Genomic DNA, 26,805 nt, shown 5'->3' with positions numbered 1-26,805 from the left:
AGAGAGAATGTAGATAGCCATAAAAGAAGGCATACAAGGTAAAGAGACTAATATGAGTAAAAATGCAAACAAAGAAAAGCACAAAACTTATTTAGGAATAAACCTGTGTGACAGAAGCATACCATTTCTTTTCGGGAGTCATGTGAGATGAGATAGAAAACATAGGCCAGAGTCAGGTTGTGAGAGGCCTTGCCCCACTTTTCTTTGTTTTTACATAATTCTGACACTGATCAAAATCTTTGGAATCATAGATCTACCAATAAAGTTTCCCCTGAAAGACTGTGTGTTTTGAGGGAGGGGGCAAAATCAATAAGGAAAAAAACTGTCTCTGGGGCTGTTAGCTTTGACTTTAGAATCTGAAAGTTGTAAGGAAGGAAATTTCAAATTTGTTCTAAACAAAGTGCCAGTAGTCCAGTAGTCTATTTTTGACAGATAACATTGCGGATATAACCCAATAAGTATGGTTGGATCAAATATGTTACTGCAAACTGAGAAAAATTAATCCTTTTACCACCAATCCATCTGGTACCACTGTGAAGGCATCTTTCGTTTCTTGTGAGTCATAGCAGCAAAACAGTCCTCTATTTTTCTTTTTATGGGTTAAGGGTTATGTGCCTGCAGTTTATTCAAATCGACACTAGGTGATGCTCTTGCAGCCTTGGTAAGATAATACCCAAGCCCCCTGCTTCTGGGCAGACGAGTGGAATCAACAGAGTTTCCAATCATTATTTATTGTAGAGTTTGACATAACTTGTTAATGATGTTATTGCAAAAGGATGTTGATTAGGGGAATGCTATGTGGAGTAGACTCACTATTTTTACTCTGGGAATCCGTTTCTGCTAATCCGTGTAGCCACAAGAAGCTTTGGCCACAGATAGCCTTAAGCTGCCTTGGCTGTTATACTTAGAATCATAGAACTTAGAACCAGAAGGAACCTTAGAAATAATTTAGTTGAATCCTCTCATCTTACATATGTGGATTGTAATGCAGGGAAATCGAGGTCACGAATGTTGTAAGAGTTGAAGACTAGAGCCCAGGGTTCCTGACTCCCATTTCTGCGCTCTTCTCACTTCCCCATGAGCTAAAAACAGGGATATTGGGGAGCTAATCAGAGCTAAGACAAAGCAGAGATGGTAAGATCCTCATTTTATGTTTAATATAGATTTTAAACTTAGGTTTTATTTAAGGCCCAGTGGCATCTCATCAATCAATAGGCAGCACAATGATGACATTAGTTTTGAATTGGCCATTAGAGTTGGAAATATCTGCTCTGGATCAAACACAGACATTCCCAAGAAGCATTTTAATGATATGGTTCATGGGATAGATCAGACTGTCTCACTGAGAAACAAATGTTCACACTGGTGTAGGCCCATGGGTTTTTTCCTGCAGCATTTCCCTTTGTGTAGGTTCAAGCTAGGATGTCAATTCCAAGCCAGGTTTCCTTATATTTAAATAGAAGTGATTCAATTCTCATTTCAACAAGGTGTTTTATTTTTGTTAAATATTGGAACCATTCTGTAATGTGTTGTAAGATGTGTTCCATCTCCTTTTGTACTGGAGAAAAAGATCAAAAACATTTCACTTACTGTCCCATTATGATGCTATGCATTAGTATACAAGGATGTCTATCCACAACATGCAGAAATTTATTGAGGGCTCAATGTGTGTATGACTCTGTGTTAAGTACTGGTATGACAAGAAATATAAACTCTCTGTTTCTTATACATATGTATAATATGCAACATAATGTATTAACCTTCTGTACCTTATATGTATATATGTAGTATATATTATAATGTAACATGTTATAATGTAACATCTAAAATCTCTTCCAGCCCTAAGGCAATGATTCTATTTTATCAGTCTTCAAAGTAATTTTAAATTTCCATCAAGGAGCATTATAACATACTGCAGCATATATTATAATATGATACATATTATCTTTTATGTACATATAAGGCACAAAAGATTTCTCAGCACACAAGTGCCTAACACAGAATCATGCATAACATAAATTATACATTATATTATAATTCTATATATTATATCATGCATTACATATACATATGTATATGACAAGATAAAGTAGCTTAAGCTAAATGCCAAATGACACCCAGTACAATATGACTTCACAAAAGGGAGAATTCCTTGAGGGCTGGTGGAGGTAGGCTTTGATGTGGACCCCAAAGTAAAAGCAGTCCTTAGATAAATGAAAAAAGAAGTGAGCTACATAGAGGAGAAAACAAACAGAAGGCCAGGAATACACACAGTACATTCTTAGAATTTACTTACCAGAGTAGACCATTCTGACTGGAGAGGATAGTTTCTGTAAGGGGATTGGGATGTTTGTAGCGAGCAGGAGATAGGGGCCAAATTGTTAAAGGCCTTAAATGCCAGACTCATAGGCCAGTGATTCCCCTCAGGGCCTTTGAAGTTGTCTGTCTGGACTTCTAAAGCTGAAGCGCTATTCTCTGCCTTTATGAGAAATGCCCAGTTAGCGCCACCCAGGGATGTTTAAACTATCCTAGTGATGGCAGAGGTTGACTGTTACTTGGAATGGCAAACCTAGCTCGATACAGGAGCGGGTTTTGTCATTCCCTGGAGATCTGGTCCTTAATCATTTACTCTTGACAAGGAACAAAGGAATAAACAAGAACAGAGCAGGTTCCAGGATTTTTTTCTGATCCAAGTCAATTAGACGAGCTTTCACTGGAGTGGATTGAGTTTCTCTGAAATTATTTTTCAAAGTAAAATCAACAAGAGCAAGCCCCCGCGCTGCTATCTTTTCTGCTTGTTAGCCCAGAAAATGAGCAAAAATCACTTGTCGGCACCCACTGAGCTTCCAAGTTGGGGCTTTTGAAGTGCAAAGTCAACTGAAATGTTGGACTAAAACTCTGAATGTGCCCTTTTTGCCTTATTTTGTCTTTTATTTGCAGACTTCAGAGGATGTTTCCATAATAGTCTGAATCAATACCACCATGTACATTCTGTATTTTTCAACTGAGAAATCAAATGTTTCTGGAACAAATATTATCACTTCTGGGGTTTGCTTGCATGTGTGTGTCGGGGGGGGGGAGCTGGTGCTCACAATGTAGCCATTAAAATAGTGAATAATGTTTTTATACTATAAGATACAATTTAATTAGCAAAATCAAATCAGGACTATGTGCATTTAGAAGTAATCACAATGCTTTAAGCAGCACATATGATAGATAACCTCAATACAGGGGTTGCAGACACCCAGTGATGAGGCATTCATCCTACCTGCTCTGTGTCTGACCAGTTTCCCACGTGTGCTTTCCTGACAATTGATGTTTTAACCTCGAGTGCCCACCTCTGTTTTACTCTGAACATTTTGGATGCAAATCTTGCAGAAATAAACAGCACCATGCACTTTTTCCTTAAGCAGAGTGCACTTACTTCAAAGATGCCTGATGCAGAGTAGAGCAATGAAAGGGATACAGAGGACCAGCTTTACAATTTACTACCTGTGTGACCTTGGGCAAGCCATGTAACTAACTCACTGGAACTCAGTTTCCTCATTTTAAAATGAGGAGAGGCGACATCTGAAGTCTCTTCTAGTCCTAAATCGATGATCCTCTTTTCTCAACCTTCAAAGTAGGTTTAAATTTCCATCAAAGAGCATTATCTCTCATTTATGAGGCTGCCTGACCATCCTGCCTAGGGTTAATGAACACATTGCGTCTGTGTTTATACTCCAACCACCAATGCTGGATGTAACCTCTGTAAATTTGGGGAGGAAGTGAATGAGCTATCTGTCCTAAAATATACATCAGTTGATAATGAGTCTATCATAAATTAACTATGTCTGTCCTTCAGTGACAGACTTTTCAGAATTAGTAGGACTGGCCAAAGCTTTCTTTCTGCAGCTCAATTCACTTTGGGAAAGCCCTATTTCTTAGGAAATATTTCTTTCCTTTAAGACTACATTTGCCTCTCTGCAGTTTCCACCCAGTGTCTCCAGTTTTGCCCTCTGGGTTTTGAAAAATCAAGTCTGATATTTCTCCCACATATTCAGACTTTCAAATACTTGGTCAATTATAGTATCTAATAGGTACTTGATAGATTCTATATTGTTGATTGAACTATCACATGCACACACCCTAAGTTTTCTCCTCTCCTGGTTCAACTTGATAAGCTTTTTCAACAAAACTTCATGTGGTTCAAAAGTCCTTCATCATCTTGTTTACCTTCCACTGGGTGATCTTTAGCTTGTCATTGTGCCTTCTACAATGTGACACTTAATACTAAACACAGTACTCCAGTTCTGACTGGAACAGAGTACATGTATATGATTATACCCTTTTTTATCCAGTTAATGTAGCTCTTCGTATATAATGATAGGGTTTTTTGACTGCCATAATACACATTTGACTAATAGTTAATATTGCACTTCAATAATAGCTTATACCACGCTATATGCCTCAGATTTTTTTTGTCTTCCCCATCTGTGATTAGCTCAGTAATCTTGGATTTATGAAACTGATTTTGTGAACCAAAATTTCAGATTTTACAAGTATCTCTATTAAACTTCATCTTATTAGATTTGGCCAAATGATCTAAGATCACTGGCCCAAATCTAATAAGATTTGGGGTCCTAATAGTCGTCTAGCACGTGAGTTATCATTCCCAGCTAAGCATGCCAAAAATGTCTTCATACAAATCATTGATAAAAAGATTAAAAATCACAAGGTCAAAACCAGATCTCTATGAGAAATCTCCCTCTAAATTGACATTGACTGATTAATGACTACTCTTTTGGTCTGTTCATTTACCCAGTTTAATACCAAGTTGATTCTATATTATTGTCTAGCCCACAACCTCTCCATCTTGTCTACAAAGATTACATGAAAGACTTTGTCAAATACTTTGCAGATACTGAGGCAAACAATTCTCTTGTAAAAAAAGGGAAATTAATTTACTCTGACATTGCATATTCTTGAAATGATACTCTTCACATTATTAACACTTCCCCTTCTAGATGTTCACTGTCCATTCATTCCCTTTAATAAGTCCTAGGATTTTGTGAGGTATCCAAATAATATTCACTGCAGACTCTATTATCTTCCTTTTTAAAAAAAAATCAAAATAATATTTACTCTCATCCATCACTGTAGCATCTCTTCTGTCCTTTATAATCTTTCAGGGATCACTGACAGTAGCTCAGTCATCATATCTACAGTTCTTTCAATAACTAGGATATCTCCTGCTGGTGACTAGTTATTTGAACTGTGGAACTCTCTTATCATCTCTTTATTTAACCATAAATTTCAACTCCTTATTAATCATTTATTTTGTCCTTCTAGTCTAAACATCATTCTCTGTGGTAAAGGGAAGAAAATAAAGAATGGAAGAAAAAAAAAGAAGAGACAAGTTGATCAGTTCTGCCTCTTCTATATTTTCTACACTGAGTAATCATCCTATCCTTTCTTTGATAATCTTTTCTCCCAATTAAAAAAAAAAACTTTTTGTTCTCCTTAGCACTCTTCCCTAGCTGCAGCTAATTTGTAGCTTTATAACTCTTATTTCTAACAGAAAGTATGTTTTTGTACCCATCTGCTACCTACCCTTGTTTCCATCATCTACTTAACTGAAATCTAAGTCAGTCAATGAATTGGTCTTTTTAAACAATTCCCACTTTTACTCCTCATGCAAAATAGTGTCTTTAGATTTTTGTCTTTAAGGGCTTCCCATCCCTCCTGATCTGACTTCTGCTTTAAGAAGAAATGAAGGAAACAAATATTTGTGAGACACTTACTATGTGCCAGGCACTGTGCTAAGTACTAGAGATACAAATACAACTAAAAAAAAAGTCCCTGCCCTTAAGGAGCTTACACTGTAATAGAGGAATACAACACACAAAAGGGAACTGAAAAGGGAAGATTGGTGGGGAGGAGGAAGGTACTTAGTCCAGGGGTGTGGTTGTAAAGTCCAGAAGGAAAATGAAGGCAGGCCAGCCTCTTTCATAAAATGGATGCTCTAGGAGCAAAGCACTGATGGGAGAAGGGATAGGGTGGGTCTTGTGGAGAAATAGTCCAGAGTGAGCAGACTTTAATGGCAGTTAGGCTATTCCAAGAGAAAGAGGTCCCAGGGTCTGCAAGAAGTTCCAGGGTGATCTAGCAATGTAACTTCATGGTTTTTGAAGTCTAGAAAGTCAGAAACTAGACAAGGAGAAAAATTCTCTAAAATTTCTTTGGATTCCGTTTAATCTTTCTCTAAATCCTTTGAAAGCTGTTCTCTCTCAGTCTAGGGTATAAGTTTGCCCATTCCCAGCTTTCTTTAACTCTATTGGAAATTATAAGATACAGCAGTCATTCCCCCTCCCCTATCTCTCTAAGGCCTCATCGTTTCTACTTCAACAGCCCACCCTTTTTCACTGACAAGAATCAGGCCAATAAGAACAGCTCCCACCATTGCTTTCTTCATCTATTGAAGAATGAAATTATAATTAAGGCAAGCCAAGAATGTCTTAGATGCTCTGCTTTCAGTAGAGAAAAACTCTAGCAGAAGTTCTAATAATTGAAGTTTCACATCACTATAGAATGCTTCCATGTCAGTCATATGATTTATTTCCCAAACTCCTCAAGTATTTCCTCTTCCTTTCCAGCTGATTTGCAGCATATTCCCATGGCAATATCACTTTGGTTTCTCTTTGTACTCATTCTTGCCCAAATGCTTCTGAATTTCAGAAAGGATAGTTTTTCACAGACTCTAAGTGAGGACTGAAAGTTCCCTCCTATAAGAAATGTACGTGAACTTTGTAACATGAATTTTGGTTGTTCAGAGACCTTTTCTGATTACTTTTTGACTCTATTCTACATAGTTCAGACTGCTCTAAGATAATGAAGATTTCACATCACTTGAACTCATCCTAAGACATTTCTTGGACAAAATAATGAAGTAGGTGAAACGTATATGAAACACACTTTTCACCTTCACAATCATTTCTCATTGTTACATTTCTTCATTTATTTTTCTCTTCCTTCTAGGTGATCTATAGCATATTCAAATGACAGTATCCCTACTGTTTTCCCTCTACTCATCTTCCTATAAACATAGATCATTATATTTATCCAATAAAGGTATTGATATAATTTAAAAGATCAGTCTTTCTGTGTTGGACAGTTCAGGGAGCTAAGCATGTTTTAGGTCTATTGCGTAAGCAGAGTAATTAAGTATTATGCTAAGCTGTGCTGACCTGGTCTGGGGAAATGCACAGCCAATAAATACTAAGCTATCTATCTCAGCTCCTTAGTAGAACTGGGTGATTCTAGAAAACAAGCTTTCAGTTCTGGAAATGTTATAAAATTATCACAAACTGGCTTTGCCAATGACTTAGGAGTTTGGAAAGTCTTCTCTACTTGAAGAAAAATGTTTGCAGCCACCTCACAAATTTTTCTTCTTGCAATATTCACAGGTAACTCTCTTGTCTTACTTCTTACAAGAAATTATCAAATCACATCTTTCACATTTTTTAAAAGGTTTTGTTATTCAACAATGTTTAATAACTAAAGTTGATTTCCTTATTAGTACATTTCTTGGTTGACAATTAGAATATTTAAATAATGAAATTCAGGGCAGACATCATTGTAAATTAAACCCAACGTTTCTGTGTCTAATTTGAAAAATGAATTTAAATGATTAAATCAAGGAAATATTACAATTTAACTAAAACTTAGGAAAATTAAACAGCTTAGATCATAAATTTCTATAGAAATCAGTTCCCACTAGCTGTTTCAATAACAACATCTAATAATAACATAAGAATTACTTTTAAATCTCTTCAATATATAGCAATAGCATCAGGGTTTTTTAAATGTGTATTAATTAATGTCATTTACCCCAATATTCCAATGGATCTGTGATCTCATCAATGTGGATTTTTTCTTTCAAAGATACAGAACACGAATGGATGGAAACTTTAGGATGTGTCAGGTAATAAAATATCACGTAAGCATAATTGTTTTAAAATTTTTATTTTCAATATTAGAAATCTAATTTCTGAGATCAAGGAATGTTGAGAAAAGAAAATTTTAAAAATCAAAATATTTAGCTCAGCAGACAATTTGAATACACAAAACCAAAAAATAAGGTAGCTTTAGAAGTTTCTTTCTTAGGCCACATATACTTGAGTGAAACACACCAGCTTGGGCACAGTTAAAAAAAAACAACAGCCAAGATGTCTGAATGACATAGACAATCCTATAAATATTGCTTAATCTGTTCATCTTGATTGACAGTGGACCTTGTTCTTTGTTCATCATCTGTCAAATAGCTGGCAAAGAGGTTTCATTACTTTTCCTGTTTTTATTTTTTCTATGTGTATCAAATAAGATATTTTTGACCTTGTTTTCCCTTTGCAATGTCAAAATCAAATTGCTTATGATGTCTATGAAGAAGGAGGGAAGGAGAAAGGAATAAGTATTTATATAGCATCTACTAGGTGCCAGCCGCTGGGATAAGTGTTTTATAATTATTATCTCACTTAATCCTCACAACTACCCTTTGAGGTAGGTGCTGTTACTATCCTGATTTTATAGTTGAGGAAACTGAGCAAACAGGTTATGTGACTTTCCTAAAGTCACTAGCCTCTGAGGCTAGATTTAAATCTGGCCTTCCTGACTCCAGGCCCAGGATTCTATCTGCTACATCACTTAACTGTCTCTAAGGATGGATATATATTAATATTTATCTCTTTATTTTTCATTCTTAATTCTACTAACCATTTAGACTTTTAGTATATTTATGTTCATGTAGACTAGCATGTACATCTTTTCTCTCTTGCATTTCCCTGAAACTAACCAATCAATAAGCATTTGTTAAGTGCCTAGTATGTGTTAGGCATTATGCTATGTTCTGGGGATATAAAGATGAAAGTAAGGTAGTTCCCCCTGTTCCCCAAAAGTTAACATTCTAATGGAGGAAACAACTTGTACATATATGAGAATATACAAATTGTGGTTTAACAAGGAGATCTTAGAGATTTGGTAGCTTAGGGGGACTAGGAAAGGCCTCCTGATGGTGACATTTAAGTCAAATCTTGATAGAAACAAAGGACTCAAAGAGGCGGGGGGTGGGGTGAGAGGGTGGGGTGAGAGAGAGAGCCTTGACAGGAGATGAAATCATGTGTGAGGAAGAGCAAGTAAGCCAACATGCCTACGTCATGGAGTGCACAGAAGAGAGTAATATTTTTTGCACAGGGATAGTAATCAAACCCGTAGTCTTTTAGGAGGGTACCAAGTGAGGAAGAGTAGAAAGAAAAGATGGGGGTGGGGTAAGTCAGACCCTCAGAGGACATCCACAGTTAATTGTTGGAGATCTAGCAAAGGTGATGGAGGAGAACCGAGGAGTTAAATGACTTGCCCAGAGAAAACAGGAAGCAAAAAAAAATGTTTAATCAATCCACAAGCATTGCTTAAATGTCTACTAGTATGAGCACTGTGATAAGCACTGGGTATACAAAAGGAGGCAAAAAGACAGTCCCTATCCTTATGGAGCTTACAATCTAATGAGGAGGTAGTACATTTCAGGCATGGGGCACGGGTGAGGGGGAGGACAAAGGCACAGAGAGGAAAGCTATGTAAGGGGAACTGCACAGCACACTAGGCCGTTTAACTGCAACATAGTATGTGACTTGGAATAATATGTAACCACTCTGGAAAGAGTCACGTTGTGAAGGGGTTTAAAAGCCAAAAAGAGTAATGTATGTTTTATCCTTGATGTAATAACCTTAAGGTTAGGGAGGAGGATGCTAATGGTGACTGGACTCTACCTTCTTAATGAAGTACGAGATGAAGTCCTTTGCTGGGAAGAGGGGAAAGAAGAGAGGGAATGATAAGGGAGAACAAAAGAGAAAGAAGATTTAGAATAGCCGTTGCAGGAAAAGTGACAGTCAAAGTAGGCAGGAGTAAAAGGATTGCCTTGCATCAATGAGGAGTTGAGGTTAGATAATATATTTGTTGTATGATTTGGAGTCGTATGTTTGCCTACAGTATCATCTGATCTGTTTCTTTAGAACAAGGAATACTTTTCCATATTTTGTCCTAGTTAGAGGTCTTGGTTGTATTCATTTCCTTGAGTTGCATTCTCAAATTTATTTTCTTTGTTAGCCTGTGCTTTGGTCTATAAACATCTGAGGACTTGATAATTATTGTTCTCCACCTCATTCCCAATTATTTTCTCCTATGGATTGCTGGGTGACTATTGATAATATGTCGTAACTGTCCCTCTCCATAGTATCTACTTTAACAATTAGATCTGGACATATTTCTCACTCCTTTCTACATTTTAACATATGAATCATTCTATTTGCTTGCCTCATTTATTGAAAGGTATAACTTTACGAAAGTTAGCAAAGATCACAGATGAAGAGTTGGATGAAACCACAGGAACCTCTTGTCCAACCTATACTTGAACAAGAATCCCTTCTAAAAGATATCAGACAAGGGATATTTCAGCCTTTGCGTGAGATAGAGAACTGATGAGGTGTGTGTTCCATTTTAGAAGAGCAAATTTGATGTCTTTTCTAATTGACAGCCCTTCAATACTTGAAGACAGTTATGGCCCTGTACATCTTCTCTCCTCCAGGGTCATTTCCTTCAACCAGTCCTCATGTGGCATCATTTCAAGGTGCATAATCTACCTGCTCGCTCTCCTCTGGATGCCTTCTAGCTTTCCAATAATGCTCCTAAAATGGGGACCCAGAATTTTTTTTAATACATATGTGCAGCTTTACATATATCCCTATTTAAATTCATTTTTATTAGCTTTGGCACAGTGTTCTAGCCTCTAAATATCCTCCATCCTGTCTTCTAACGTGTAAACTCTCCCTCCTAAATCTCAACCACGCCTTTATCCAAATCAGTGATAACAATATTAAATAAAGCCAAGCAAAATTCATTAGGGTACTTCATTAGAAAATTCCATCCAAGATGATACTGAGCCATTAATCATTATTCTCTCAGTCTACCCATTAAACATTTTTAAAATCTAATTGTCTTATTGTCTAGCCATCTTTTCTCCAGATGTAGCATGAGAGAGACTTTGTAAAATTCTAAAAATCTAGACAGGCTTCATGTGAAGTATTCCTTGATCAGCCACTTTATTCACATTGTCAAAAGAAGAAGAAGAAGAAGAAGAAGAAGAGGAAGAGGAAGAGGAAGAGGAGTTAGTCTGGAATGCCATGGTCTTGATACAATAGTTGCTAGGAATAGTAATAGTAATCTGTGATTACTATTTTCTTTTCTAAATGTTCATTAATCATTTCTTTAACAATACATCCTTGAATTTTGCTGGGAATCAAAGTTAATCTCATTGCCTATAGTTTGCATTCTTCATTTTCTTCTTTTTAAAAATAGGGGGGGACTTTTGCCCTTTATCAGTTCTGTAGGGCTGTGAAAATTCATCATGATCTTTCAAAGGTCATTGCCCATGGCTCTGCAATCTCATCTGCCAGTTCTTTTGGTACTCTAGGATACAGTTCATTTGGATCCAAAGACTTGAACTCATAAAAGAAGGTAGGGGCTCTCTTACTATTTCTCTGCTCATTTTTGGTATCCCCTTCCTATTAGCCATACTTGCTCTGTCCTTCCCAATCCAAAGGACTGCAAAAGACAATTAATAAGGCACATTCCAGAGTTGTAGTCATGTGCATTTTCATTCTACTCTAAAAATTTTGATTTTTTTTTTCAAAAATAGGAAAGGATCATATATATTATAAATGACATAAAAAAGATGCTGACCTAGGAAGATTTTTCATAAAATTAATTGCAAAGATCTGCTTTTTAAAATTTCCCCAAATTCAGCATTTCCAAGCTATCTTTGTACAATATCGAAGAAATTGTGCTGATTCCTCAGTAGGACCATCTGGGCAAGATGCAGACTTCTCATACTCAAATCCTTATGCAAAACGTTTTTTTTTTTTTAAAAAAATCAAGGTTATGACTATTTTTTTTAGGAAAGTAACAAAAATCTATGGTGTTCTTTTAGGGAAAAATTATGAAAATCTTACTTAAAACAGGAAATGCCCACTTGCTAGAATTTGCCCTTTTCTACCACATAAAGTACAATGGGAAGACTCTCAATCTAGAATCTGAGATCCTTAGTTCAAATTCTACCTCTGACACTCAAGCAGCCATGGGACCTAGAACAAGTCACTTAATATCACTGGACCTGAGCAGCCTCTGAAGTCTTTTCCAGCCTCAACTCTATGACCCTATAATGGAGTGAATGGAATGCAGATGTGTATAATGTATATATTGCATCATAAGTAAGTATAATTCTTTCCTGATACCTCCTAAAATAAAAGAAGTCCATTTTGAAGTCTAACATTGGACATTCCAAAGATATGGGGAAAATTCATGTGGTCTTATCAGGGAAGGTGTTGAACTTATCATTGCAGTCTAAAACTTTTGGAACCTTCCTGAAAAGAAAGGAGATAGATAAATATTCAGAGCATCAAGAAGCTGCTTATCCAACAAGGAATGATAAAGATGAGCCACAGAAGCTGTCAGATGAGAGAGCATCTAATGCGGATCAGAGGAAGAAGAGAAGATTAGCACTGGCTATTGTTGTTCAGTCGTTTCAGTTGTGTCCAACTCTTCATGACCCCCTAGGGGGTTTTCTTTGTAAAGATACCAGAGTGGTTCGCCATTTCCTTCTCCAGCTCATTTTACAGATAAGGAAATTGAGGCAAACTTGGTTAAGTGACTTGCCCAGGATCACACAAGGCCAGATTTGAACTCAGGAGGATGAATCTTTCTGACTCCAGGCCAGGTGCCCTATCTACTGTGCCAGCTAGCTGCCCTCATAGGATTAGTTAGTGTCTTCCTACTTAGGCCAATCATTTATGGACCTTACAACAGTAAGAGAAGTCCATTGTCATGTGTATAACAAAGCATCTCCTCAAATATATCAAAATGAATGATTACTTCCCATTCTGGTGACTCACAAGGGCACAAAGCATACCACCAGTGAAATATAGAAAGTATTGCCAAATATTAAGAGGCTCAAGCAAGCCACTAAGGACCATAAGGGCACAGATGGTGTTTTCCTCACTGCTGTTCACTAAAGGAAAGGGGAAAAATTGATTTGGGAAGTAAACAGCTGGCTAAGAAGATGATGTCTGATATCAGAATTTGGATATCTGGATCATAGTTTAAAATATAGGAATGACAGGCTCTAGACCAGGAATAGAGTACTACTAATAAAGGTCGAGTAAAAATTAATTTTCCTCATGTCTTACAAATCTAATCAGAGGCAATAAGCTAAAAACAAAGAGCAAGGGGCAAAAACTGACTAGGTATAATTACCAAGCTGGATATCACAGAAAATCCCTACAAAGAAGGAAGAATATCAGCTGAAACACATGGAAGTTCATCTGAAAGACAAAATCCAAGAAAGGATCATAGCATAGCATACCTTCTGGCCAACCTGTACAGTCTGAACTCACAGGTTGAAAAATTGGGTCTCCAGGGGGTGACCACTGCCAAGTTCTAGAATTCTCTATGAGTCTACACTCCTAAAGCTATGAGTCATCAGTGACCTGAATTTTAATAGCCAATAGACATAATTAGCTCAAAGACATTTACTAAGATGGCAGATTAACTACGAAAAAAAGTAGCTACAAAACATCTCCACCCAAACCCTCTCCCCAGCCCAGTATCTAAAGCACTCTCTCCCATACTCTACTCTCTGAGCATCTCTGTGAAATTGCCCAGCTACATTATAATTCCAATCCTTTCCTCTCTGGAATTTCCAACTTGGAGCCCTGTTGTCCTGACTGGTGATTGCCTCTCCTGGTCCACAATTTCAGGTAAATCCAAATTATGCTTCATTTTCCTCCCCACTCTTTAGTTATATTTTGACAGTGGGCAAGTTGTTTAACTACTCAGCCTCAATATCGTCATATGTAAAATGTTGATAATTATGCCTTGACAGCTTCCCCAATGTCTTGCCCTCCACAGGTATAATAGTTCCTCTCTTCTCACCCTATTTTCTAGTCCTGAAACCATACTTATCTCTTCCTTTGTTCCTAGATGAGTTGTGTTAATCCACCTCACTATGGCCAAACTCATCATTGCCTTAACTTTCCAGACCAAAGTGCTATTCCCTGGCTTCTGCTCCCTCACCTATGTGATTTGTCTCTCCCTTTTAGAATGTAAGTTTCTTGTAGGCAGAGGAATACTTTTGCTTTTGTATTTGTATATGCAGTGCTTAGCACACAGTAAGCCTGCAATAAATGCCTTTTCATTCATTCCACAGCATCCATAGTAAGAAATAGCACAAACTTATAAAGTATTCAGGTTGTAAGGTACCCACATCAGGAATATGTGTAACCAAAGCAACACTTCTCCCATACTTCTGGGCCCTGATGTCTTTTCCTTTCTTTTGTGTCCTCACACTATCGCCACTGGGTATAATATCTCTGTTGTGGTAGTCACTCAGTTGGACTTTCTGAGCTGACTCCTCTATATAACTTAACTTTTGCTAGCAAGGACTAGTTCTTTCTTGAATCCATAATCAGCTTTATTCTCTTGAATACAACTTGTGGGGTGTGACTTGAATTGCTTCGGAAGGATTGTCACGTTTTCTTTGTTCCACCTAAAAAAAATCCAAGTGGTTCCTCTGCCACTGATTGAAGAATTCTCTTCTGGACGGGCACTGTGAACGATCCTGATGAAGAAGCCAAATAGGGTTGGCTATTATAACACTTATTTATTTACATTCTAGTCCCAGCAGGTTATACTTCTAACTCAAATCTATTATAAGTAAAAATTACTCATCTACTTGCTGATCCAGAGTTAGATTGAGCTTCATTATGCCAGGAGGTATAGTCACAGAACCAAAATATACATAAAATATTCATCAATCACTTGTTTTATTGAAGAAATGAAGAACTATTATTGTGGTTGATAATTGTATTTGTTCATTTGAACTTCAAACATAAGACTCATAAACATCCATGGTAAAAGGACTTTTGTTTGGGCATTTCTCCCTGCTGATTTTTAAAAATTAAACTCAAATGGTTTCCTGGGTAGACATCATCTTTTTGCTTGGTATCTGGAGTGGCCAATGACTGTTCAATTAAAAGAACAAATGAGAATCTTTCCCACAACTAGCTGTTTCAAGCCATTTAATCTATCAAAAGGAACTGAGTGTTGCAACTGGGGAAGAATAATAATAACTGAGACATAAACACTTTAAAACTGGAAGACAATTTTACAGACATTGTCTCTAGCCTAAGAGAAAAGTACTAAAGGCATAATTATCAACATTTTACATATGAAGATACTGAGGCTGAGTAGTTAAATGACTTGCCCACGGTCACATAGCAAGAAGAAGTGAGAAAAAGAATGCAAACATAGATTATCCTGTTGCCAAATTCAATATTCTGTCCCCTTTTCTCATACCACCTCCCCAAAATTTGTGATTATTTACTCAAAGAGCACAACTTGGTCTTGCTAAATCAGAACTGGCACTAGGGAAAATAGTGAACTTGGTTTTCAGTAGCTTCTCACCTTCCTCCTACAGAAAATATTTCTTCCCTGTTTTCATGCCCCCAAGCTCTTAAGACCTATCTCCTTATGACCAGGCCATGACTGCCCAGGCTTCCCCATCGCTATGATCCTAGAGGGACATCTACTATAACCCTGAAATTGAGGCCAAGCTCACTGGTCTATAGGTTGAAGATGCTGTTCTTACCACCACCCCATCACCCCTATTTTTTAAAACAGGAACATTTGCCTTTTTCTCCCTTTCTTGAGTTCCTTCTTTTATTTCCCAAGATTTTGAAATATTCATGATAGGGGTTCAACAGCTGTAGCCAAGGATAAAGTTCACCTGGACCAAGCGATTTTCCTTTTCCGCCTCCGATTCCCCTCATTTTTCCCATTGAAGCCTTGTTTCTGTTTCCTCTAGGGGCACTTCATTTTTCTTAGACAATCTAGAGTGTAGAAAGGTGTTCCTTTGCATTTTTTATTTTTTTTTTTACAGTTAGGAGATCATCAACTCATGTCTTCCATACTTCTGGGCCCTGATATCTTTTCACTTTTTATGATTTCCTACAATGATCCCTGTCCCCTTCCAGCAGTTAGAAGGTCTCTACTGGGCAGCCTGAAACTGTACCTCTTTATAGGTGCACTCTGGGCTACTTCTCTCTCAAATCCATCATCAGAGCTCTTCTCTTGAGCATAATTTGTGGCATAGAACTTGGATATACAAGTACCAATCACTGGGACTGTGGCAGAAATACAAATGGTGCACAGTCAGGAAAAATCACTGATCAATTCTTCCTGCTCTCCATATCTGAAGTACTATTCTTCATCTGGCATTATAGGCTAATCCCTGTGGTATCAAACTTGGTGGATATAAATGTCAATGTGGTGTGATTCCAGATCAGTAAGTCTAAGCCCCTGAAATACCATAGAAAATAAATAGATGCCAGTAAAAAACTTCTGGCATGCAGAGTCCATATCTTATTAATCCTTGTAGCTCCTCTAGGACCTATCACAGTACATTAAATGTAATAAATATTAATAAATGTTTCATGGATGAATGAATATCTTTAGAGTTATTCTTCTGTTTGACCCCAGAAGGCAGAACTAGGGACAATGTGTGCAAGCTGCAGAGAAGCACATTTTGGCTTAATATAAGGAAAAACATAATAACAGTGCAGAATTACCAGCTTCAGAAAACAATCAATTTATTATGAGACCTTGGTCAGTATTAGGGTAGTTGGAGGGGAAAAAATATATGTAGATAGATAGGTAGATAGATTGATTGATAGATCAATAAATAGAGGGCACAGAGTGAGTTGAAGATGAAGGGGTGATATCTAAAAAATAAAATTAAGGGGTGAGAGAGGATTATACTGGGAGAAGGAGAAAGGGAGAGGTAGAATAGGGTAAATTATCTCAATAAAACAGACAGGAAAAAGCTTTTACATTGAAGGAGAAGTGAGGGAAGGTGAAAGGGAATGAGTGAATCTTATTCTCATCGGATTTGGCTTAAGGAGGAAATAACATACACACTCAAATGGGTATGGAAATCTATCTTACCCTACAGGAAAATAGGGGGGAAGGGGATAAGAGAGGTGGGATTATAGAAGGAAGGGTAGATGGGGGAGGGGGTAATCAGAAGCAAATACTTCTGAGGAGGGACAAGAGAGAATAGAATAAATGGGTGGCAGGATAGGATGAAGGGAAATACAGTTAGTTTTTCACAACATGACTACTGTGGAAGTGTTTTGCATGACTACAATGTATAACCTGTATCAAGTTGCTTGCCTTCTCAATGAAGGTAGGTGGGGAGGGAGGAAGGGAGAAAATTTGGAGCCCAAAGTTTTTCTTTGTTTTTGTTTTTGTTTTTTTTAGGCAATTAGAGTTAAGTGACTTGCCCAGGGTCACACAGCTAGTAAGTGTCAAGTGTTTGGTCTGAGGCTGGATTTGAACTCAGGTCCTCCTGACTTCAGGGCCAGTGCTTGATCCACTATGCCATCTAGCCGCCCCCTGGAACCCAAAGTTTTAAAAACAAATGTTAAAAATTGTTTTCACATGCAACTAGGAAATAAGATATACCGGCAATGGGGTATAGAAATCTATCCCGCCCTACAGGAAAATAGAAGGGGAAGGGGCTAAGGGGGGGGTGGTGATTGATAGAAGAGAGGGCAGATTAGGGAAAGGGATATTCAGGATGCATACCATCTTGGGGTGGGGAGAGGGGTGAGATGGGGAGAAAATTTGGAACTTAAAATCTTGTAGAAGTGAATGTTGAAAACTAAAAATAAATAAATTAAAAAAAAACAGAAAATAATCAATTCACTTTATCAAGTATTTATTAAACACCTACTTTGTGCTATACACTGTTTTAAGTGCCAAGGACACAACAACAAAAAGAAAACAAATCTGTCCCCAAAGGCTTACTTCTCCCTTATCAGAGGTCTTCAAGCAAAGGCTAAGGACCATTTATCAACAGTGTTGAGGAGATTGAGTTTGGATTGGGTTGGATTAGACGGCCTTTGAGGTTCCTCCAACACTCTATGATTCACAACCTGGCTGCCTTCCTTTGCACTTTTTTTTTATCCTTCATGAACTCTGCAACCCAGCCATATTGCATTACCTGCAACAGTCCATCTCTCATCACCATGCCATTGCATTCACTCTTTCCTATGCCCGAAATGATCTCCATCCTGACTTCTAACTCTGAGAATCCCTGGCTTTCTTTAAGACTCAGCTCAAGTATCACCTCCACAGGAAGGCTTTCCCATATCTAAGTTGCTACTACCATTCCCTGTAAGATTACCTGTTATCTATTCTGTATCTTGGGTGTACTGCTTTACATTTGTTGTCTCTCCCATTAGAGGGTGAGCTTTTTGAGACTAGGGACTGTTGTGCCTTTCCTAGTATTTCCAGAGCCTAGCACAATGTCCAGCACTTAATAAGTGCTTATTGATTGTTGTTGATTGATTCTGTGACTGATTTCTATCTCAATTTCTCTTTAAAGCAATCAGTTATTCTATTATGAAGTCTAAAGATAAACCAATTCTAAACAATCACTGCACAATAATTTCATTGTTATGTTAGTGCCTTCCCTCTGAGATTATCTCCAATTTATCCTGTATTTATCTTGTCTGAACATAGTTGCTTGCATGTTGTATTCCCATTAGATTATAAGCTCAGTAAGGGTGGGGACTGGTCTTTGTATCCCCAGTGTTTAGCACAGTGCTTGGCACACAGTAGGAACTTAATAAATGCTTATCAACTTGATATAAATAAACATTTTGATGTCTTCATACTTAAATGAAATCTGAATTTCTGACCTAAAATCTGCTCATTCAAAATATTTTCTATCATTTAACAGGAATCCGCTGTGAAGACGACATTGATGAATGCTCCTCAAGCCCTTGTAAAAATGGTGCAACATGCGAGAACTTTCCTGGGAATTACACTTGCCATTGCCCACCTCAAGACTTTCAGGGGATAGTTTATGGGGGAGTGGACTGCCGTGAAATTTTTCTGGGCTGTACCCGAAACAAATGTCAGAACAATGCAATCTGCATCCCTTACATACAAAATGGCCAACATGAATACAACTGCCTCTGTCCACCTGGCTATTCTGGGTTGCTCTGTGACGTTATCACTACCCTTTCCTTTGAGGGTAATAGTTTCCTGTGGATCACTAGTGCTCCAGGGCCAATCAAGGATTCTCTCTTTAACATAGCCCTTAGTTTTCAGACTGTACAGTCATCAGCTCTTCTACTCCTTCGAGGCGATAAAGACAGTTATGTAAAACTTGAGTTGTGGAATGGCTACGTCCACCTATCAGTTCAAGTCAATAATCAGTCTAAGGTGTTGCTGCACATTTCCCATAATACCAGTGATGGAGAATGGCATTCAGTGGAGGTAACCTTAGCAGAAGCTGTTACCCTTACTTTGCGTGACAACTCCTGTGTAGAGAAATGTGTCAATAAAGCTCCTTCTCCAATTGATAGTGACCAAGTGATGATTGCATTTCAAAACACGTTTTTGGGTGGTTTGCCAGTAGGGAAGACGAATGACGGTGCTGCTCTGCTTAACATCTATAATATGCATTCTGCACCTTCATTTGTAGGCTGTCTCCAAGACATTGAAATAGACTCGAATCTCATTACTCCTGAGAACATATCAGCAGGCTCATCGTTCAACGTCAAAGCAGGATGCAATAAAAAATATTGGTGTGAAAACCACCCTTGTCAAAATAGGGGACGCTGCGTCAACTTGTGGCTTAGTTACGAGTGCGATTGCTACCGGCCTTACGAAGGGGTGAACTGTTTGAGAGGTAAGAATATGCTATCCGCCCAAAGAGGATTAAGCCAACAAGGCAGAGCAAGGAGGACAAAGCTACCTGCTTGCTACTGCTACCGGCTAGAAAAACATAACAAATGACCCTTTTGGACCTTTGCTGCTGATTGCCCCACTGATGAGAGGAAAAAAAAAGAGGAGTTTAGCAATATGCATTAATTATTTTCAAGTTTCATCTGTAGGAAGCCAGGGCTTCACTCATGCAGAGATGTTAAAATAAGCCAATAGCTCTGACTCATCCGGTACTTTCATCTTGGTGTTTGTAAAATGCCATTAAACTTTAATCATTTGCTGGATATCAGGGATCTACTTTAAGTCTAATTTGACAGGGAAATACTCCTCAGGGGAGGGGGCCTCAGAAACCTTGTCTATGACTATTGAGTACAGGCAGACTCTCCCTCCTATTTTACTTAATGCTCTTCAAGTGAAGGAACCAAGTCAACAAGCATTTATTCAATACCTATAGCATGTGCCAGACACCGTGAAAGAGCTGCAGGATAAATTTTACAAAATCACTTGACTTCTCCAAGGGGTTATTTTGCAGAGTAACATCGGAGAGACATTGCAAAACCTTTGAGCCAGATGGTTCAAAAAGGGGGAAAAAGACACAATCTTAACTTTCAGCAAGACCCAGGAATCTTTTGGCTTTGTTTGTTTGCCTTCAGTATGATGCAGCTTGAAATAGATTGCAAAATCTTTAACTCTCAACCATTTCTTAGAGGCAATATGCACAGTGGATAGAAGGTTGGCCCTGGAGTTAAAAAGGCCTGAGTTCAAGTCCTCCCTCTCATGAGTACTAGTGATATGGCCATGGGCAACTCACTTAACCTCATAGTGCCTTGGGTAAGTCTCTAAGACTCTCAACTCTTACAGACACGTTGCTAGTCTGCATTTGTAGACGGAGTTTCTGCAGAGGAGGTTCCCTGGACCAATGAAATCAGAGGACAGTGTGTAGAGGCAGGATGGGATCATAGCAATATATACATTCTTTCTTTTCACTTTTAATATTATTATTAGCAGTAGTATGATTATGATGCCGTGACAAAGCCTGAAATTTAATTGCAACAGACTGCTTTGAAGTTTTAGCAATAATTTATCCCAAGGTTTGAAAAGCAACGTGGCATGTAGAACAACATCTGGTAAATATGTGTTTCTCCTTCACATGAATTGAAATTAAAACCATTCATGGCCAGCATAACCTTCTAACAATATAACCTTATAAGTTAAGAATGGTTAAGAGTTATTAGAAACTATTCAGGTTTCTTTATCTCTACCCCCACCCCCGACCTGGACTGCAATATTCTGTACAAATCATGGCCCTGTTTCATTCTAAGGGAAAGATTCTAGATTTGTGCAATATTTTAAATGGAATGGCAGTTGTAATATATGGAATTTTTTTTTAAAGGATGAGGGGAAGAAACCCTCCAGTTAGGGGGACCCTAAGCAATGTTTCCTTCTTTTTGAAGAAAAGTTGCTGCCAAGTATTTAATTGACACTAGGCAATATTTTCACTACATATTCAAAATAGCAAACAGATGTTGACTTATTTTGATCAACTTCCAGATGTAGTGACCCATGAGGTTAATACTGACCGTGGTGAGGCTAACTGTCCAAGAGAAGTAGGTTCAAGGGATGCTTGGTTCAGTGGCCTGTGGTTTTATTTCTAAGATTTCTTTTCTTTTCATGGAAGAGAAATAGAAAATTTGGGGTACTAGGCTATATTTTCATGATGTATTTCCTCTCCTTTCATTTCCTACAGCATCCTCTAATTGACCATACCATTCAAAATGTTCTCCCTTTTAATCACTTGGCAAATTCAAGGCTGTTTAATAGAGAGATTTTTTCCCCCCAAACTAAGACAGGGGGAAAAAAAAACATTTTCTTCCTGAAAACTGTCATTTTAAATTTAAAAGCAAATATACCTATTACCTCTTTTAACAAGCCAATAGAGAAAGCAAAAACTAATCAGTTTTAATATTAAAACATTTCGTATGTCATTATTAATGAAAATTATCTGTTGAGAACCAACAGAGGGTTTGTTCCCATCGCTAACTATGCTGATAAGGCCACACTGCAGAATCAGAGTAGTGGAAAGCTTCTAGGATTGTGAGAGAGAGAGAGAGAGAGTGTGTGTGTGTGTGTGTGTTTGAGAGAGAGAGAAAATATCTCTCCCTCTTCCTTCCCCACACATCCCCCACACACTTTACCACTTTCTAATATGTGGACAATGGCCACTAGGCAAATATGTTGGTGTAGTAGAAGCTCCCAATCAACAATTTGGTTCTGATAGTTTCCCATAAGGATTCTTGTCTACTCATTGATGGTTAAATATAAGCCAACAAACCCCTAAACTGCAGTTTAATATGCTAAACCAGTAAATACCAATTAACTTACTTTATGGATATTGTCTGGCACATAATAGGTGATTAATAAGTACTTGTTGGTTGACTGGTTGATGAATGGAATATGCTACTCTAGAGGGAACTTGAGAAATTGATAAGCTATATCAAGAAGATATCTGCTTACAGCGTGTGATTTGAGGGACATTAGGAAAGACAATTGTCCAGAAAATTATCCCCACTGAAGTGTCTCAGTGTTTAATATTCCACTATTAGAGCTTCATTCCTTTGGATTATAGGATTAGATATCTAAAACTGAAATGGATTCACCTAGGCCAATTCCCTCATTTTAAAAATGAGGAAACTGATGTCCAGAGAGATTAAATGCTCAAAGTTTCCCAGGTGGCAGAGACGAAATTCAAACTCAGAACCTCAGACACTAAAAGCAAACCTCTTTCTACTTGATTCCAAACGTATTTTTGGTATCAAGAATATCCAATTAAAAAAACAGGGTAACACTACTAGCTAACTACAATTAGATGAAAGCAGAACGCTACAGGAATCATAAAATCCATAATGTGGCCACAGAAATCACCTAGCCCACCCCATATAACATCCTGGATGAAAAAACCATCTACTTCATAGGTTGCTCAGTCTAGCCAGACAGTCTTCCAAATGTAATGAAAGCGCCAATGGATGAATAGCCTGGAAAAGGGGATTTGAATTAGATGACTAAAAGTAGCATGCCTAGAACTACTTTAACAATGTTTCACTTTATCTTGGAGGTCTCCCCTCCTTATCTGCAGATTTCCTTCATCACTGGAATGTTATCCTTGTGCCCCCAAACCCCTGAAACCGCTAATACAATGAACCTGATAAAGTGGCTTTTTTTTGTGCAGAAGAGGGCAAGAGACTTTTCAGGACATCACATTTTTAAACACTCAGCCCAACTTTTCTCACAAACTATTAAACCATCTCAGAAATTCCAACAGTTCAGCCAAGGGCGACAGGATGAATAAGGTCAGCACATATTACATTTTGAGAGCCACAGGATGTGGGGGTGGGGAAAGAGAGACAGACAGAATTACAGGCTGGAGCATCAGGATGTTTTAGATTAGGCCACATTTATATATGTGAAGGTATAGGGCACAAGTGCCCTGTGCATGATACACAAGTCACAGCAGTGGCTTTTAGTAGAAAAGCCTGCACAAACTATGCAGTTATGATTGTCCCGTCCTTGGTCAGACTTTGTTCCTACTGGACGCACAATTCTGCTCAGCATTACTCTGATCCTGAAAGGACAATAGGAAGGAGGAAAGAAATGGGAAAGTGGAGGAAATGGATGTAGAGAAAATACAGGAGAGGAGAGAAGGACATTTCTTATCCATCTTGGCATGGTTTCCTACTTACAGAAAATATCTACCTCTTTGTCATTGATGAGATTGTGGCAGTCATCATTTGTTGGAAGAGTCTGAGTTTTAGCCAAGAAAACACACAGAGGGAAAGGGTTATATTCACAAACACTAAGTATGGGTGCAAAACATTGTTCTAAGCCAAAAGGGAGACTGAAAAACCAAACAGTCTCTGCCCTCAGGGAGTTTACAATCTAGTCTAACCTTATAAACTCTAGAGAAGGGGGAAAATAAAGGAGCAAGTGACCTGCAAGTCCTCAGAAGAGAAGGTATTGTCCTTGTACAATCTACAAACCTAGACTACTCTGGGTTTGAAGTATGCACCAGGTGGTGAGGGCCAGCTGCTGATCAGGGTCAGAAAAGCACCTTTGGCTACCTTACACTATACAGCTAGGATGAAGCACCTCCCTTTCGTGTCAGCTGATATCAGAGAAAGAAAATAGTAAACAAGCTGAATGTCTTGTCATGGTTGCAGGGACTGAGCCAGTACAGGTGTAGAGATTCACAAATGACTAGAAAATAATTTTCATTCTAATGATGTTTATAAAATCTGAGTTCAAATCCTGCCATATACATTTATGTTGTGACACTAGGAAAGTCACTTTGCCCTTCTGTGATACTAGCTAGTTATGATAATAGCACTGACATCATAAGGTTGTGAGGATAAAATGAGAAAACAAGCTTTAAATGTGTGTATGTATATATGTATATATATACATATACACACACATATATATCCTTTTTATTAAAACTATATAGTTATATGGTATACACCTATTAGTGTGTGCTGGTAAATGTTTAACAACAGGAGCTCCAAAAGGGCAGTACATACTTTTAAGCTGAATCTGCATTACTAACATTTTCTCCAACCCTTTTTAAAGTCTAGACAATAAACACAACAAAAAATCAAGCCCTGATTTGTGGTGTTTGACAATCTCTGAGGTGTAAATGCTCATACCAAATATTTAACAAGCAGTTATCCCTACCTGGTTCAAGTAGATTCCAGCATTCCTCTGTCACCCTTTTGCAGAACTGGAACCCCTGAGGACTATTAAATAAGCAAACCATTAGGCTCATGAAAATGATCCCAACAAAGGCAGAATTTTCTGATTTGTCAATAGTGGTAATTAACAGGTTCCCCCCAAAGGTCGTCTTCCAATGCTTCACCAAAGCATGGAGGTGACTCTGCCTTCTCAAAGAGGGTGCCAAGAAAGTGTCAGCTCTAGCAATTTCAAACAGGTTATAAAGGCTTCATGCAAAGGCCCAGCAATAGACTGTGTGTCTATCATCTACAGATTAGCTTAGCCAAAGCAGGAGAGGTTCATTGTCAGATTGGCTTCAGGGTGATGTATTTAGCCATAGCAATTCAGCAAGTCTAGCAAGGCACAGGGGACCTGTGTTGTGATCTTTGTTGGGAGAATGAGTGAGCACCCATACTAATGTAATCCTTATTCCTTAAAGTTACTGAAGTAATGGGCATTAGATTGTTAATAGAATTATAGATTTAGAGTTGGAAGAAATCTTAGAGGCCATCTAGTCCAATTTTCTCATTTTATGGGTGAGAGAGGTTGAGTGAACTGCACAGGTAATAAATGGCATTGCTGGGGTTCAAACCAAGGTCCTCTAATTTCAAATCCAGTGTTGTTTTTTTTTTTCTCACTAAATGGACTTTAAGCATGGCATTCAATAGTTCGTGGAAATTCTGCAAAAAAAATTCATAGGCCACTTTTGATAATTAATTTCAACTATTAATAAGATAGTTAATTCCATAAGAAATACAAGTTAGGTGTGAAGTTCAAGGATACAAAATTTTGAAATGCTTTTTAAAATTATATTCCTCACACTAAGCTATTTTGCAGAAGGAAAAAATAAATATTGATAAACTTAAAAATCAGTGGTAAGAATTACAGAGAGGGGGAGAATATAGTGGGTCAATATTATATACAACATATAATAGGAGTTTCAATCAAAACTATAACAGTACTTCCTATTTCACACTTTGTGATCACAAGTTCAATAACATATCTGAAAAATTACTTAAAAACTAGTCACACTTTGAATCCTTTATGAAGCATGCTTCATTTAACATTGCCTTAACACATTTTCTCTGCATTTAGAAACCCATGTATTTCTCTAACAGTGTTTTGCTTACACAAAAATTGCTTAAAATACAGAATCTAATATAGTCTAAGAAAAGAAAAGAAAAATGATAGGATAGCTCTAAGGCTAGAGTATGTTGGGCTTAAAACCCCATCATTCTATCTATCCTGGAAACAGGATACCATAATTCACTGTAAGTCTTTGATTTTGATTCACAATGTTTAAATAGGCCCACTTTCCATGAATTCTCTTGGGCACTCATTTACAATCACTGCCTTCTCTTCTAGGTAGTGTCACAGTTATTAATGAAGACGTGTATTGAAGCTTTTGACAATCCTGGAAAGTTCCTTAAAGACACAGTGATTGCTTTAGCAGATCATCACTTACGTGCCCTGAGATTTGTTAATAAACTTAATAATTTTTTCTTTCTCATTTTCAGTTAAAGCAACATTTTCTGTTTTGAAGCAGGGTTTTTAGACTTTTTTATGGAAGCATCCCTAACCCAATATGGTCATCAAGATCTATAGGGTTGACCATTGTTTCCTGAGTCTCTTTAAGAATAGTTCAAGAGAATTCATTTATTTTCAGATGACACATCTGAGGCTCCTGAATTTTCTTGATATTCAACCACCATGTTTGAAAGGAAGCTGGGAATAGGGGATAGAGCCTTGAACCCAGGGTCAGTTCTAATACCAGCTTTGCTGCTACCCATTGGTCTTTGGGAAAACATACTCAGTCCCTCTAGGCCTCTATCGTAGGATAGGCCTCAGCAACACTTTCCCCTCAAATTTGTGCTTCCTCCTCCCTTTTGGAAGCTGCCACTAGCTTCTTCAGGTTAGGGTAGTTCCCCTTCTTGTTCAGAAATTCCCTCAACTATGTTCTCCCATTTGTACCTGAGGTTCCAGAGAATTCTCCACAGGCTTCACCTTTCTTGTACCCTTCAACCTTCAAAACACACCTGTTCTAAGACTCCCTCCAAATCCTGTGTGGTGACTCCCTCATTAGAATGTGAGTTCCTTGAGAGTAGACTATTTTTTTTTCTTTTTTTTTTATCACCAACTCTTAGCACAGTGCCTGGCACATAATAGATG

The 26,805-nt window shown here is 37.9% G+C and overlaps 1 protein-coding gene across 1 annotated transcript in view; it reads left to right on the top strand.

Annotated features, from left to right (window-relative positions):
* The window catches only part of CRB1 (crumbs cell polarity complex component 1), a gene marked incomplete at its 5' end in the record, with an annotated part of 168,566 nt that overhangs the window by 77,890 nt on the left and 63,871 nt on the right, over positions 1-26,805 (top strand). Inside the window, one exon of the mRNA XM_027843360.1 lies at positions 18,884-19,840. Within this exon, the coding sequence (XP_027699161.1) occupies positions 18,884-19,840 (957 nt within the window). The remainder of the gene's footprint in view (positions 1-18,883; positions 19,841-26,805) is intronic.

This window comes from Vombatus ursinus, unplaced genomic scaffold (assembly GCF_900497805.2).
Source record: "Vombatus ursinus unplaced genomic scaffold, bare-nosed wombat genome assembly UNPS02014909.1, whole genome shotgun sequence".
Classification (NCBI taxonomy): Eukaryota; Metazoa; Chordata; class Mammalia; order Diprotodontia; family Vombatidae; genus Vombatus; species Vombatus ursinus.
The sequence above is the reverse complement of the archived record's forward strand: the minus strand, read 5'-3'. Positions and strand labels throughout refer to the sequence as shown.